We start from the raw sequence: 12,159 nt of genomic DNA, 5'->3' as shown, positions 1-12,159 counted from the left end.
ATTTGTGTTTGACCTCTGTTTGTTAACTAATACATCTCACCAAATTACAGTGATCACTGATTGCTTTTAAGCTAAGTCATTTAAACTCCACCCCGTCTCCCAGTTTCCACAAAATTTATATTGAAACACTGTTAGTGAAGCTGATGTTCTTAGCAGGAAGAGGGGCTCCTAAATCAAATTCTGTTCAGTGGTTATCCCGACAGGCCTGATGAACACCTACCATGACTTTTTGGGAGGTGCTCGGGGTCTCGTTGTTGGACTGGGGCGCCTCCCGCCTTCTGGGTTGTGATATGGGAACAATGGATGGAAGAATGCATTTTTTATTTAAATCAATAAGCCTTGGTTTTATCTTTTTTTCCAGATTACCAACAATGCTGTATACATAAAGAGGATGAAGGTCATTTGACTGATCACACGAAAGGTCACACAGGTGAGAAGCCTTTCACATGTACCACTTGTGGAAAGAGTTTTAGGGAAAGAAGGGGTTTAACTGCTCGCATAAGAAGTCACACAGGTGAGAGGCCTTTCTCATGTGGAATCTGCGGAAAAAGGTTAACCAACAGAAAGAGTTTACCTATTCACATGAGAATTCACACATGAGACGGCATAATGTGAACCTCAAATATCAAGTTGCTCTTGAAATCTTGCTGATTATAATATGGCAACAATGTAGGCATTAGGTTGACTAAATCTTGATCATACCTGAGATGGTTTACCTTTTTGGTTTAGATACCTTTATTGATAGCATCCTTGTTAAAGCTATTCTAATTAGTAAAGTTATTTTTACCTATTTGTCTTGTCATCCTTTACACAGAATTTGTGCTTCAGATGTTTTTTTTCTAGATGTTAAGGATTCAAGGATTTTTTTCATCGTCATACCAGCTTGGGTTTGTGGTACGAAATTTGTACTCAGGTCCCAGATTAAGAAATTTTCAACACAAAATATATATATATATATATAAATAAATAGATAAATAATTAAATAAATGAATAATGAAGTAATTTAAGTAACACACACACACACACACACACAAATATCAGAAAATTTAAAGCGGAACTAAAAGTCTTCTTAGTTTCTTCCGTGGAGCTACAGTGAAACACACGAGAAATGAAAACAGAGTAGCTAGCAGCGTTAGCTTCCCCTCTGTTAGAATGTAGTTTGAATTCAGGTTTGGTGTTTTGGGTAAAATATTTGACTGTTTGCTGTTAAAATGTCTTCAGTTCCGCCTCAGAGAGAGTTAATCAACAAGCAGTTAACTGCTGCTGAAGAAACATTAACGGAGTTTTATAAAATCATCGTCAAGTCCGAGGAAGAGATGGGTGATCATCGCAGACTGCTGGATTTCTCCCGATTACCCCAGATAATCTTACACCAAATAGGTAGGAAACACCCTCACGTTTTACTGATGATGCAGGTTAGAGAAAATTGTCCGGGGCGACTCTGAACTTGACATCCTCTTTAAATTGTCGCTGCACCAAACCAAACGACTCTGCAATAACAAAACCTGCAGATATAAAACTTGCACACACATATACTATATATACTGTATATATGTGTGTGTGTCTGTGTATAACTAATCTGTGGAGAAGCTGCATTTGTGTTAGTAAATGTATTGGTGATATAGATGCAAATAGTTTTACTGTCAGTAAAATCATTTGTAGCTCTTATAAAATAAAGTGCAATTTATCATCATGATGGTCTTGTTTTTTCAGTTTAGCAGTGGATTTTGAGAGTCCCTCAGAAAATGATTTAATAATATTCAAATTTTTTAACAGACCTATGTAAAAAAGATGTGGTTCTGGCGTGACTGGAAAGTTTAACGTAGAACCAAAAAAAAATTGTTCAGTTTCTTCTGTGGAGCCACAGTGAAACACACAGAAAACAATCATTCTTAAAATTAACACTATCCTGCTAATTTTACATTTTAAATCAAGATTTTAGTATTAATAGGAGTCTAAAATAAAATGGATTTAAAATTGTGTTTTCAAGCAGGATATTAACAGTGTGTATTAAAGGAACACACACACATATATATATATATATTTATATATATATATATACACACAAAAGTCATTGTGCGTGTGTACATATACAACTGTATAAAAGCTGCATAGTTTCATGTAACACTTTGATTCTGAATTAAATGTTTTAATATTTAAATACTAAATATTTTTAAAAATATATTAGATGTCAGAGCAAAATTTCAGTAATTAACGGTCATTCTTTGTGTCTTAGCCTATATAGTGTCTTTCACTTAGAGAATCAAAGTACTGAAAAATAAATACTTCTAAATAATCACATTATTAAGAGAATTATAAAATAGAGGTCGTTCGAGGGGACTTGAAAATTCAACGCGGAACTAAAACTCTTTCACAGTTTCTTCAGTGGCGCCACAGTGAAACACACAGGAAATGCTAACAGAGCACAGAGAAGGCGTCAGCGTTCCTTGTGTTAGAATACGGGTTTGATGTTTTAGGTAAATATTCGAGTGTTTGCAGTAAAAATGTCTTCAGTTCAGCGTCAGAGAGAGTTTATCAACGAGCCGTTAACTGCTGCTGAAGAAACATTCACAGAGTTTAAAGAAATCATCGTCAAGTCCGAGGAAGAGATGGATGATCAGCGCAGACTGCTGGATTTCTCCCGGACTCCCCTGATTATCTTAGACCGAGTTGGTATGAAACAGCCTCGCCTTTTACTGATTGGACAAGTTAAAGAAAATTGTTTTGGCACCGACGCTAAACTCGGCATCGTATTTAAAGGGCTGTTGCACCAAATTATATGACTGGAATAACAAATAGGCTCCAGCTGAATATAAAATACTTTAAATCATCAACCGTGACCTGAACTACTTACTGTCCATCTTATAATGTCAAAATTACAAAAATGTATTCTAGTAGAAATTTTAAAAAAACCCACATCAACATTTAACTTGAGTCAAAGTAAGTACTTGCTTTTAAAAATACTTAAAGTATTGAGAGAACATGTATTTGCTGAATGCAACAGTCTAGAATATCTTTAAATGTGCCTATTGTATACATATTTTCTTTTCTACATCAATATTGCTGTGCCATTTTAATGAACAATGCTGGAGAGAATGGATCTTTTTATGGTGTCTTCGGCCCACTTTTACACTTGGACTTATCATTCTCCACATTAGAATCTCAGCGATGACCAGCAGAGTTAGATGCCATTAATTTAAAGAAGAGGAATGATTATACCTGTGAAAGTTTTTATTTAGTTGTCTGCCTGAGTAAAAGGGTCATTAGACACATTTAACAAAGAAATAGGCAGTGATCATTTCCACCGATAGTTAGTCAGGATGAAACCTAATCCTACTTCATTTTTGTGAGGACGTTGTGTTTGCCATTGCTTTCCACATATAGGAACGAGATTTTCATTGCCACATTGGAAGGTGTGTATTTAGAAAGGAGACATTAGACCAGAGACCAGCTGTAGGGACGATGATGCAGGTTCTTCGCAGGTAAGCAGAGAAACTTGTTGAGAAAAATAGATCTGTTGTGGGGAAAAACAGGAAAAAATGAGGACAGGGTTTTTACAGATATTTCAGAATTACTCTCATTCACGCTCCAGAATATTTTTTGTCTCTATTACAGAGAGCACAGGCGGAAGGCCAAGTGTAGTTCATATTTAAACATTATTTATTTTATTATTTTATTTTCAGATAATGTGTGTATTTTGTGTTTGCAAAGGCAGCAGATATAAATCAGTCACTTTTACATCATGATTAATTTTGCACGTTGCTGTCACATTCGACCAAAATGTCAAATGTTTTTAGTGTCATCACTTTCTATCTTCATGCTCTTAAACAAATTTTGAGGCATGTAACTCTCATACCTTGTCACTTTCATTCAGTTTTGTGTGCCAAGTAATAATTATTTGCATACAGGAATGGTGTTTTACTCAACATTTAATATTAAATGTTGCTAGTTGGAACTTAATGTAGATGTTTAAAGGCACTTTTTATCGACAGATGCTGAAGTTTTTTTCCAAAGGCCCTTGGGCCAGATGTCCAGCCTATTTAGATGCATGATGGGATTAAAGTGAAGTTTATATTTTACTGAAATTTATATGCTTGTGTTGTCTTTTTTTGTCCAGATCTTCCACAAGACTGTGTGAATGAACTCGCTGAATCTGGAGTGATTACTGAACTCAACACCCAGGATGAGAACTTGACTTTAAATGAAGTAAAACTTGAATCTGTGGAGATAAAACAGGAGCAAAAAGAGCCAGAACATCTACTGATAAAGTGTGAGCAAGAGGAACTGGAACATCTACAGATAAAACAGGAACAAGAAGATTCAGAACATCTCCACATAAAACCAGAACAAGAGGAACCAGAACAACAGCAGTTTAAAGATGAAGAGGATCAACGCTGCATCACTCAGTACGAAGAGCAGTTTGTGATTAAACAGGAGACTGGAGACATTTTGGTGACTCCTCTTAACGTGCAAATAATCAACAATGAAACAGAATCAAACAGGAACCAACTTGTCTCTCATGCTTCTCCTGAAGATAACCATTATCAGGAAGGAAACAATTCTGAAGACCCAGGAGAAAAGAGAGAAAAAGAGCAGAAGCAAAACAAGAGATGTCAGAAAACCAAAGGGCAAAAAGTAACTTCTGAGGGTTTAAAACATACCCACAAGAAAACTCACAGGGAACTATATATATATTCCTGTAAAATTTGTGACAAAGCCTTTACTCGAAAAGGTCACTTGACAATGCATATGATGATTCATACTGGTGAGAAGCCATTCCCATGTTTGATGTGCGGAAAGAGTTTTAGGGAAAGTAGGGTTTTAACTTCTCACGAGAGAACTCATACAGGAGAGAGGCCATTCTCGTGTAAAAGCTGTGAAAAAACATTCATTTATAAAACTAATTTAACTACTCACATGAAAACTCACACAGAAGAGAAGCCGTTCACATGTGTGACCTGCCAAAAACGTTTCAGAAGCAGGTCTTGTTTAACTTCTCATATTAGGATTCATACAGGTGAGAAGCCTTTCTCGTGTATGACTTGTGGAAAAAAATTCACTCAAAAAGGTCACATGACTAATCACATGAGAGGTCACACAGGTGAAAAGCCTTTCACATGTATGACTTGTGGAAAGGGTTTTAATGACAGAAATAGTTTAACTTCTCACATGAGAATTCACACAGGCGAGAGGCCTTTCTCATGTGAAATTTGTGGAAAAAGTTTCATTACAAAAAACAGTTTAACTTGTCACATGAGGATTCATACAGGTGTGAAGCCTTTCACATGCGAGTGCTGTGAAAAAAGGTTCATCACTAAAACCAATTTAGCTCAACACATGAGAACGCACACAGGTGAGAAACCTTTCTCATGTGAAATTTGTGGAAAACAGTCTCCTACAAAAGATGGATTAACTTCTCACGCAAGAACTCATACAGGCAAGGAGCCTTTCGAATGTGGGACCTGTGGAAAAAATTGCAGATATAAATCTGTTTTAACTTATCACATGAGGACTCATACAGGTGAGAAACCTTTTTCCTGTGGGATCTGTGGAAAAGGTCTGTCTACCAAAAATAGTTTAAATTCTCACTTGAAAAGTCATACAGGTGAGAAACCTTTCCTTTGTGGGACCTGTGGAAAGAGTTACAAGACTAAAAGGAGTTTACGTGTTCACACGGGGAATCACAGATGAGATGTTTTAAAGTGAACAAGTTCCTCTGTAACTTTCCTTTTAATGTAAATACAGTGACATTAAAAAAGACTTGTAATTAAAGATACTTAAATGTATGCAAATTTAACATTTTATAAATTTAAAATTTTATATTTATTTCTGATTTTGGAAGGATGACTGATATATTTTACATTTTTTGTTGAAATATCTTTACTGACATATTTGTTAAAGCTAAACAAACTGGTTGTTGTTCTACCTATGTCTTTTTCATCAGTTACACAGTTTGAGAAGGTTTTTAGTTTTTAGGATGTTTGAAAATATTTTGATATAGATTCAACTTCTGTTATGAAAGTGACTGTCAGTGAAACTATTTTTAAGTCTCTTGTAATAAAGTCAGTTTACCATGATGATGGTCTTCTTTTTTCATTTTAGTGGTAAATTGTTGAAATATATATATAAATATAATAAAAAGGCCAACATAGAGTTGATTAGTTGCCTGATTTTATTTAATGCAACCAAAATACATCATAAAAAGGTAATAAAAGTTGGTGTAAATCAGTTACCTTTAAAAAGTCATTGTAATTACTACGTACATCACAATCTGCTAAAAGCAGCATCTAGACCCGTGGTCCGCAACCAACGGACCTCGGTCCGGATACGGACCCATATGCCATCCCATCCGGACCCGGAATAAATTGTTAAAATATTTGTTAATTTTGACGGGAGAATTAATTTTAAACCGGAGCATTTATTTTTTTCCCTATCTGACACAAGTGCTTTTACCAGCACTGCACTGAGCAAGGATTGGAAGCTACAAACCAATCGCGTGCTAGTCATACTAACCACGTGGTTCAACTAGCGAATCAAATCGCCAGCTTGAACTCAGAGCGAGTTGTATGAGCAAACCGAAGCAGAGGTTTGTAGCCAGGCACAGACATCCACGCAGTGTGATATAAGGAAGAGGAGGTGAAAGGCGAGCGAAAAGCGATTGAAGCGAGAAACGCAGGGAGGTGATACAGGAAGACAGGGCGTGAATTACAGTCAGAAGAGGTACAAACACTATGGCGCTTTCTAAAAAGAGAAAAGTAGATGCCGAAAATCGAGCGTTCAACACGGAATGGACTGATGCATACATGTTCATTCTTCCACCCGCGAGCACGAAACCAGTGTGCCTCATATTCTCCGAAACCGTGGCACTTATTAAAAGTGCCAATGTCAAGCGTCACTATGAGACTAAGCACAAAGCATTTGACCAATCATACCCCCCTAAGTCCGAACTCCGGACGCAGAAAATTCGAAGTCTCACTGCTGTTAAGGAGGAAAGTTATTAGGTTAGCTTAAATTTAGGAAAAAGCATGGCTCTCCTTCCCTCCTGTTAGCCGGGTCCCGAGCGGATGTCGTCACGGCTGGCAAGGAGACGGCGAGGCACAATGACGTCACAGATCACAGAGTTTAATTCATACAAAGCAATCGACAACAAAGCTGCAGAGATACAGAGATATACATTTTATACAGACAAGGGGAAACAGACAACACGAAACACAAAGACAGACAAAAGGGCGCCCACGTGGAGAAAAGATGGAAAAAACTCTCTGTTGGCTTGCTGACCTGTACTTTTAAATGAAAGAGGTGTTTCCCTATTTAATATATGCAAAGAAGGCGTCCTGTTGTTCGACCACTCAGAGACCTGTTTCGGCCCCCCAGAGAACCCCGGAAACTCCCCTCCTTACAGCTCAGCTTCGAAGGTGCTCTGTTCTTTGTCCAAGCAAAAGGGCGGACCACTCCGTGCTCATCTCCGTCTGATACGGGCAGATCCCTGACGCCAAACGTCCTAAGATGAGATTTCACAGACACCTCCGTAGTCCCCACTCCCATTGGAATGCAAATTTTATTGCTCTGTGTGTGGGGGAGGCAAAGGGCCCTGCTTCGGCCTGCTTCTTCAGCTGAATTCCCAAATGCTCAACAGAAAACTGTTCCAAATAAGAGTGTTGGCTATACCTTTACACATGTCGTAAGATTAACTGTATTAAGCACCGGAAAATAATCATTTTCCTTAACACTGCCCAATATGATCAGTCCACCAGGGTATTAAGCCGTGCTTTCAGCGCACAACAGCGTGCTAATGAATGTTCCCTCCGTGTTGCTTGGGTTTTAGGGAAACACAAAAAGCCCTTTACAGATGGAAGTATTGTCAAAGAGTGCATGACTGAAATAGCAGAGGCGTTACTTGATGGTAAAGAAAAAGATGAGCTCTGTGACAAAATAGAGAAAATACCCCTGTCAGCCTGCACAGCCACAAGGAGAAGTGAGATACTAGCTCAAGATTCACTGTCCCAGCTGGAAGAAGCTATTTGTAAGGCACCGTGTGTTGGCCTGGCTGTGGATGAATCTACTGATGTGTCTGACAATGCTCAGCTATTGGTTTACATAAGATTCTTAAACAGGGAGAAAAATCAGTTCTGTGAAGACCTCTTAGGTGTGACTCCCCTGCAGACCACTACCAAAGGAGAAGACATCTACCTGGCCATTAAGGAAATGCTAGCAAAGCGAGGAATAGAGCCAAAACAAGTGATATCAATAACCACTGATGGAGCCCCTGCCATGATAGGGAGAGAAAAGGGAGCTGTGGCAAGGTTGAAAGAAGACAACGCTGACCTGATCTCTTACCACTGCATTATTCATCAGGCTGTCCTTTGCTCCACCCTGTCAGATGAGTATGCTGAGGTGATGAAGACAATGATGAAAATCATAAACTTTCTCAGGGCATCTTCTTCTTGTCAGCATCGCATGCTCAGGGAATTTCTCAAAGAGGTTGATGCAAACTCTGATGATCTTTTGCTACATAACAATGTTAGATGGCTCAGCAAAGGCAGGGTGCTAGAGCGATTTTGGTCAATTAGACATGAAGTAACAGCTTTCTTGGAACAACTGGAAAGTCAGAAAGCAGCCAACTTTTCTGTCTTTCTAAATGACGAGAAAAACATGGGTATCGTAGCTTTTTTGGCTGATATCATGTCACACCTGAATGGGCTTAATTTGCAGCTGCAGGGAAAGAACAATTCCATTTGTGATCTGATGACAGCTGTCCGCTCATTTCAACGAAAACTTCAGGTGTATAAAGAAGATCTGCAAGGAGACTACACACACTTCCCAAAAGTGAAAGAACAGGTGCAGGGCCATAGAGATGTCTCCTCTTTTGTTGACTTTGTTGACAAGTTGATTGAAAACTTCAGCAAACGCTTTGATAGCTTCAGCATTGGAGAGGAGCTCACCCTCTTCATACAGAATCCATTTCTCATCACTGATGTCAGAGCATTCACAAATGATGTCACACATCACTTCAAGTGGGCAAACACTGGGCCTCTCCAGATGCAAATGATTGACCTCCAGGCAGATGTGGCCCTGAAAGAGCAGTTTGCAAGAACCGAATCTACCACATTCTGGCTCCAGATGGTTTCTGAGGCAGCTTTCCCAGATCTGAAAAAGGTGGCCCTGTTTATCTTGACCATGTTCGGCTCCACATACAGCTGTGAGGCAGCGTTCTCTACAATGAACATAATAAAAACAAAATATCGTTCCAAGCTCACCAATGAGCATCTGCACATGTGCATGAGAATGGCCCTGACCTCCTTCAAGCCCAGATTTAAAATGTTGGCAGGGCAAGCCAAAGCTCAATTCTCACACTGAGCAAGGGAAATTGGGGGAAGACAGATGTAAGAGAAATCTGTAAGAGAAATAGTTCAGGTGTTTTGAGAGTTGTTTTGTTGAGCAGAAATATTGAGATTGTTCAAACAAAAGGAAACTGAAGCTGCTATTTTTTCTTAAGCACTTTCTTTATTTTTGAATACATAATTTAGCTATTTTTAATTTAAACTGCAGCCACACAATGTTATCCTGTGTTTCAGTGCTAATAAACTTCTTTGAAATTATTTTAACCTGTATTATTGTTTTCTTTAACACCATGTATTCCGATATTGTCATACTGCAAATAGACGATATTGCGGACCTCTGCTTGAGGAAATTTCTTTGAACTGGACCTCCTCACAGTTTTCTTGAATACCCCTGATCTAGACATAGCAAGTTGAATTTACAGACATTTACAGATTCAAATAACAATTGAAAACAAATGTAAGTGTACTTACATTATTCAAGTAATTCAAAAAGTTACATGATTACATTTTAAATGGAGTTAGTTAATTGTAATCAATTGTCTTAAAGTATCAATCTAAAAATGACGAGGACTATTGGAGTATTACACTGGACCCCTTTCTATTCGTGGTTCAGTATTCGTAGATTCATCTATTCATTGACTCTTTTGAAGAATCAAATATTTTGTAGATCTAAAGAACATAAACAAAACTGCAGCTTGGGAAGCTGGCCTAACTGAGTGCACTACTACTTGACAGATTGGTTGTAAGACCAGCGATTTGAAAAAGTATAGATGTTAGCTTCTGTGCTACTGCTAAGTCAGTTCCCACTGTGCGTATTATTGCATATTTGCTGTTTCAGCTGTTAAAATAGACACTTTAGATTTACACAATTTAACTATTTGTTAAATACCTGGAGTCCACTAAACCTTTCAAGCTATTTTAGTAGGCTTTCTTTTTGTTTTGTTTTATCGCCCTGCAAGGGGTCTTTTTGTGGGCTCTAGTGTCCCTTTTTCAAAGTAGGCTGACAGGAAAGGGGGGAAGATATGCGGTAAACGTCGTCGGGTCCGGGAGTCGAACCCGAGACAGCCACGTCGAGGCTACGTTGCCTCTGAATGTGGGTCGCGCTAACCCATCTGCCACCACGGCACGCCTAGTAGGCTTTCTTTTTGTGATTGGTTGAACTGTGATTGGTTTGCTTCATTTCTCCTGTGTGGGTCACATGTGATTAGTTAAATTACATTTAGAAGGCCTCTCACCTGTGTGAGCTCTCTTGTTATAAACTAAACCAGTTTTTTGACTGTAACGTTTTCCACAGGTGATGCATGAAAAAGGACTGTCACCTGTGTGAGTTCTCGTCATGTGACTCTTTTGAAAAAACAAACTATCATGAATTTGACAAGAATACAGCTTCTTATCTGTGAGAGTTTTCTTGCAGTTGAGAACTGGTTTTCTGACATCTTTTAATTTTTTGTTTTGGGTCTTCGTCCCCTGTTGTCACACAGACCTGCTCCTGGCTCTCAGCTTCAGAAGCAACTTGTAAGATAATTTGGGTTCCATTTGGTTCTGGTTCAGTGTGGCATTTTTTTCTAATTAGCTGGAGTCAGTGTGAAGGTATTGGTCTCCTGCTTCGGCACAAGCATCTCTTCTTCCTGACCGATGCATAGTTCCTGCGCTTCATGTTTTATCTGTAGGTGTTCTGGTTCTTTTTGGTCTTTTATCTACAGTAGATCTGTAGATGTTGAAGTTCTGCTTGCTCCTGTTTCATCTGCAGATGTTCCGGTTCCGGGTCATCCTGGACTGCACTACTGTTCCTCTCCTGATCATGGAAATGTTGGTCAGTGAAAAACTTATTTACTGTTGATACACAAAATTTGGGAAGCTCTGATAATGAAAAAAAGAAAAGCTTTTAAATGTGTGTAAAATAAATTATTTTTCACTGTAATTGCTACATGGCTCTATAGATGCTTTACTTACAGTTCAGTTATAAAACTATGGCTGCAACTAATGATTATCACTAATCTCTCAATAATCCATTAATGTTTTTTTTAGCAGCATTTATTTTTAAGCATCTCTGATTTTGTTTTAGTGCATTTTCTGCTTATAGTATTGACGCACCAATTAATGAACGAAAAGCCCACAGTGGTCACTGACAGAAAATTATCCACAACTGATAAAAGTAATGAATAAAACTTTACTAAAAATTAACTCTTAAAAAAACATTATTTTTGAATTTTGATTCAACAAAATCTAAAACAGGTTTGGATAAAAATTATGGTACACTGCAGAAACACAAAATCTTACCAAGAATTTTTGTCTAGTTTCTTGTCCAAATATCTTAATAGACTTGGAAAAATATAAAAATAACTTTGCAGCAAGATATAGGAGCTTGTTTCATGTCAATCATTCTTATTTAAAAATATAAAAACATAAAACATCAGCCTTTATGAAATGAAAAAGGAATGCCGCCAGAAAGTGTGCCGCTCTTTCACTGTAATGTTTTCGGCAGCAGTCTAGTGTAAAGTTTCCCAAGCCTGGTCCTTAATGCTCCGTACGTTTTACATGGACACATTAATTTGTTGCTTGTGTTATACAAGTTTATACTTTTTTTGTCATGTTATTTATAAGTCATTTGTGCAATAATATTTAATCCGTTACTCACATGTCCCTGCAGAGAAAATTAAGTGATAATTTTTCTGTGCTATTTTCACATTTCGATCAAATATAACTGCTTAAACGTTTAACCACAACCATAGGTTTTTAACAACCTGCAGAAATAAATTAGCTGATTCTTTTGTGTCAATTAATCATAAATCGGATTGTCATTTCAAACTTTAAACAT

General features: G+C 37.8%; 1 protein-coding gene across 4 annotated transcripts in view; it reads left to right on the top strand.

Moving 5' to 3' along the window:
* Positions 1 to 12,159, top strand: part of LOC116730875 (gastrula zinc finger protein XlCGF57.1-like) — a 29,790-nt gene that overhangs the window by 14,294 nt on the left and 3,337 nt on the right. The window contains exons 2-5 of one of the 4 annotated variants that reach the window (XR_004341430.1): positions 362 to 430; positions 1,222 to 1,380; positions 10,077 to 10,080; positions 11,851 to 11,854. Coding sequence is in view for 3 of the 4 variants with exons in the window: in XM_032580416.1 (XP_032436307.1) it covers positions 362 to 430; positions 1,222 to 1,380; positions 4,118 to 5,691 (1,802 nt within the window). In the remaining variant the exon portion in view is untranslated. Of the gene's footprint in view, positions 1 to 361; positions 431 to 1,221; positions 1,381 to 2,215; positions 2,941 to 4,117; positions 6,079 to 10,076; positions 10,081 to 11,850; positions 11,855 to 12,159 lie in introns of those variants that run through there. The other 3 variants (XM_032580416.1, XM_032580417.1, XM_032580418.1) reach the window with 3 other exon arrangements.

Source organism: Xiphophorus hellerii, chromosome 13 (genome assembly GCF_003331165.1).
Source record: "Xiphophorus hellerii strain 12219 chromosome 13, Xiphophorus_hellerii-4.1, whole genome shotgun sequence".
Classification (NCBI taxonomy): domain Eukaryota; kingdom Metazoa; phylum Chordata; class Actinopteri; order Cyprinodontiformes; family Poeciliidae; genus Xiphophorus; species Xiphophorus hellerii.
Note: the sequence above shows the minus strand (reverse complement) of the source record. Positions and strands in the feature narration are given on the sequence as shown.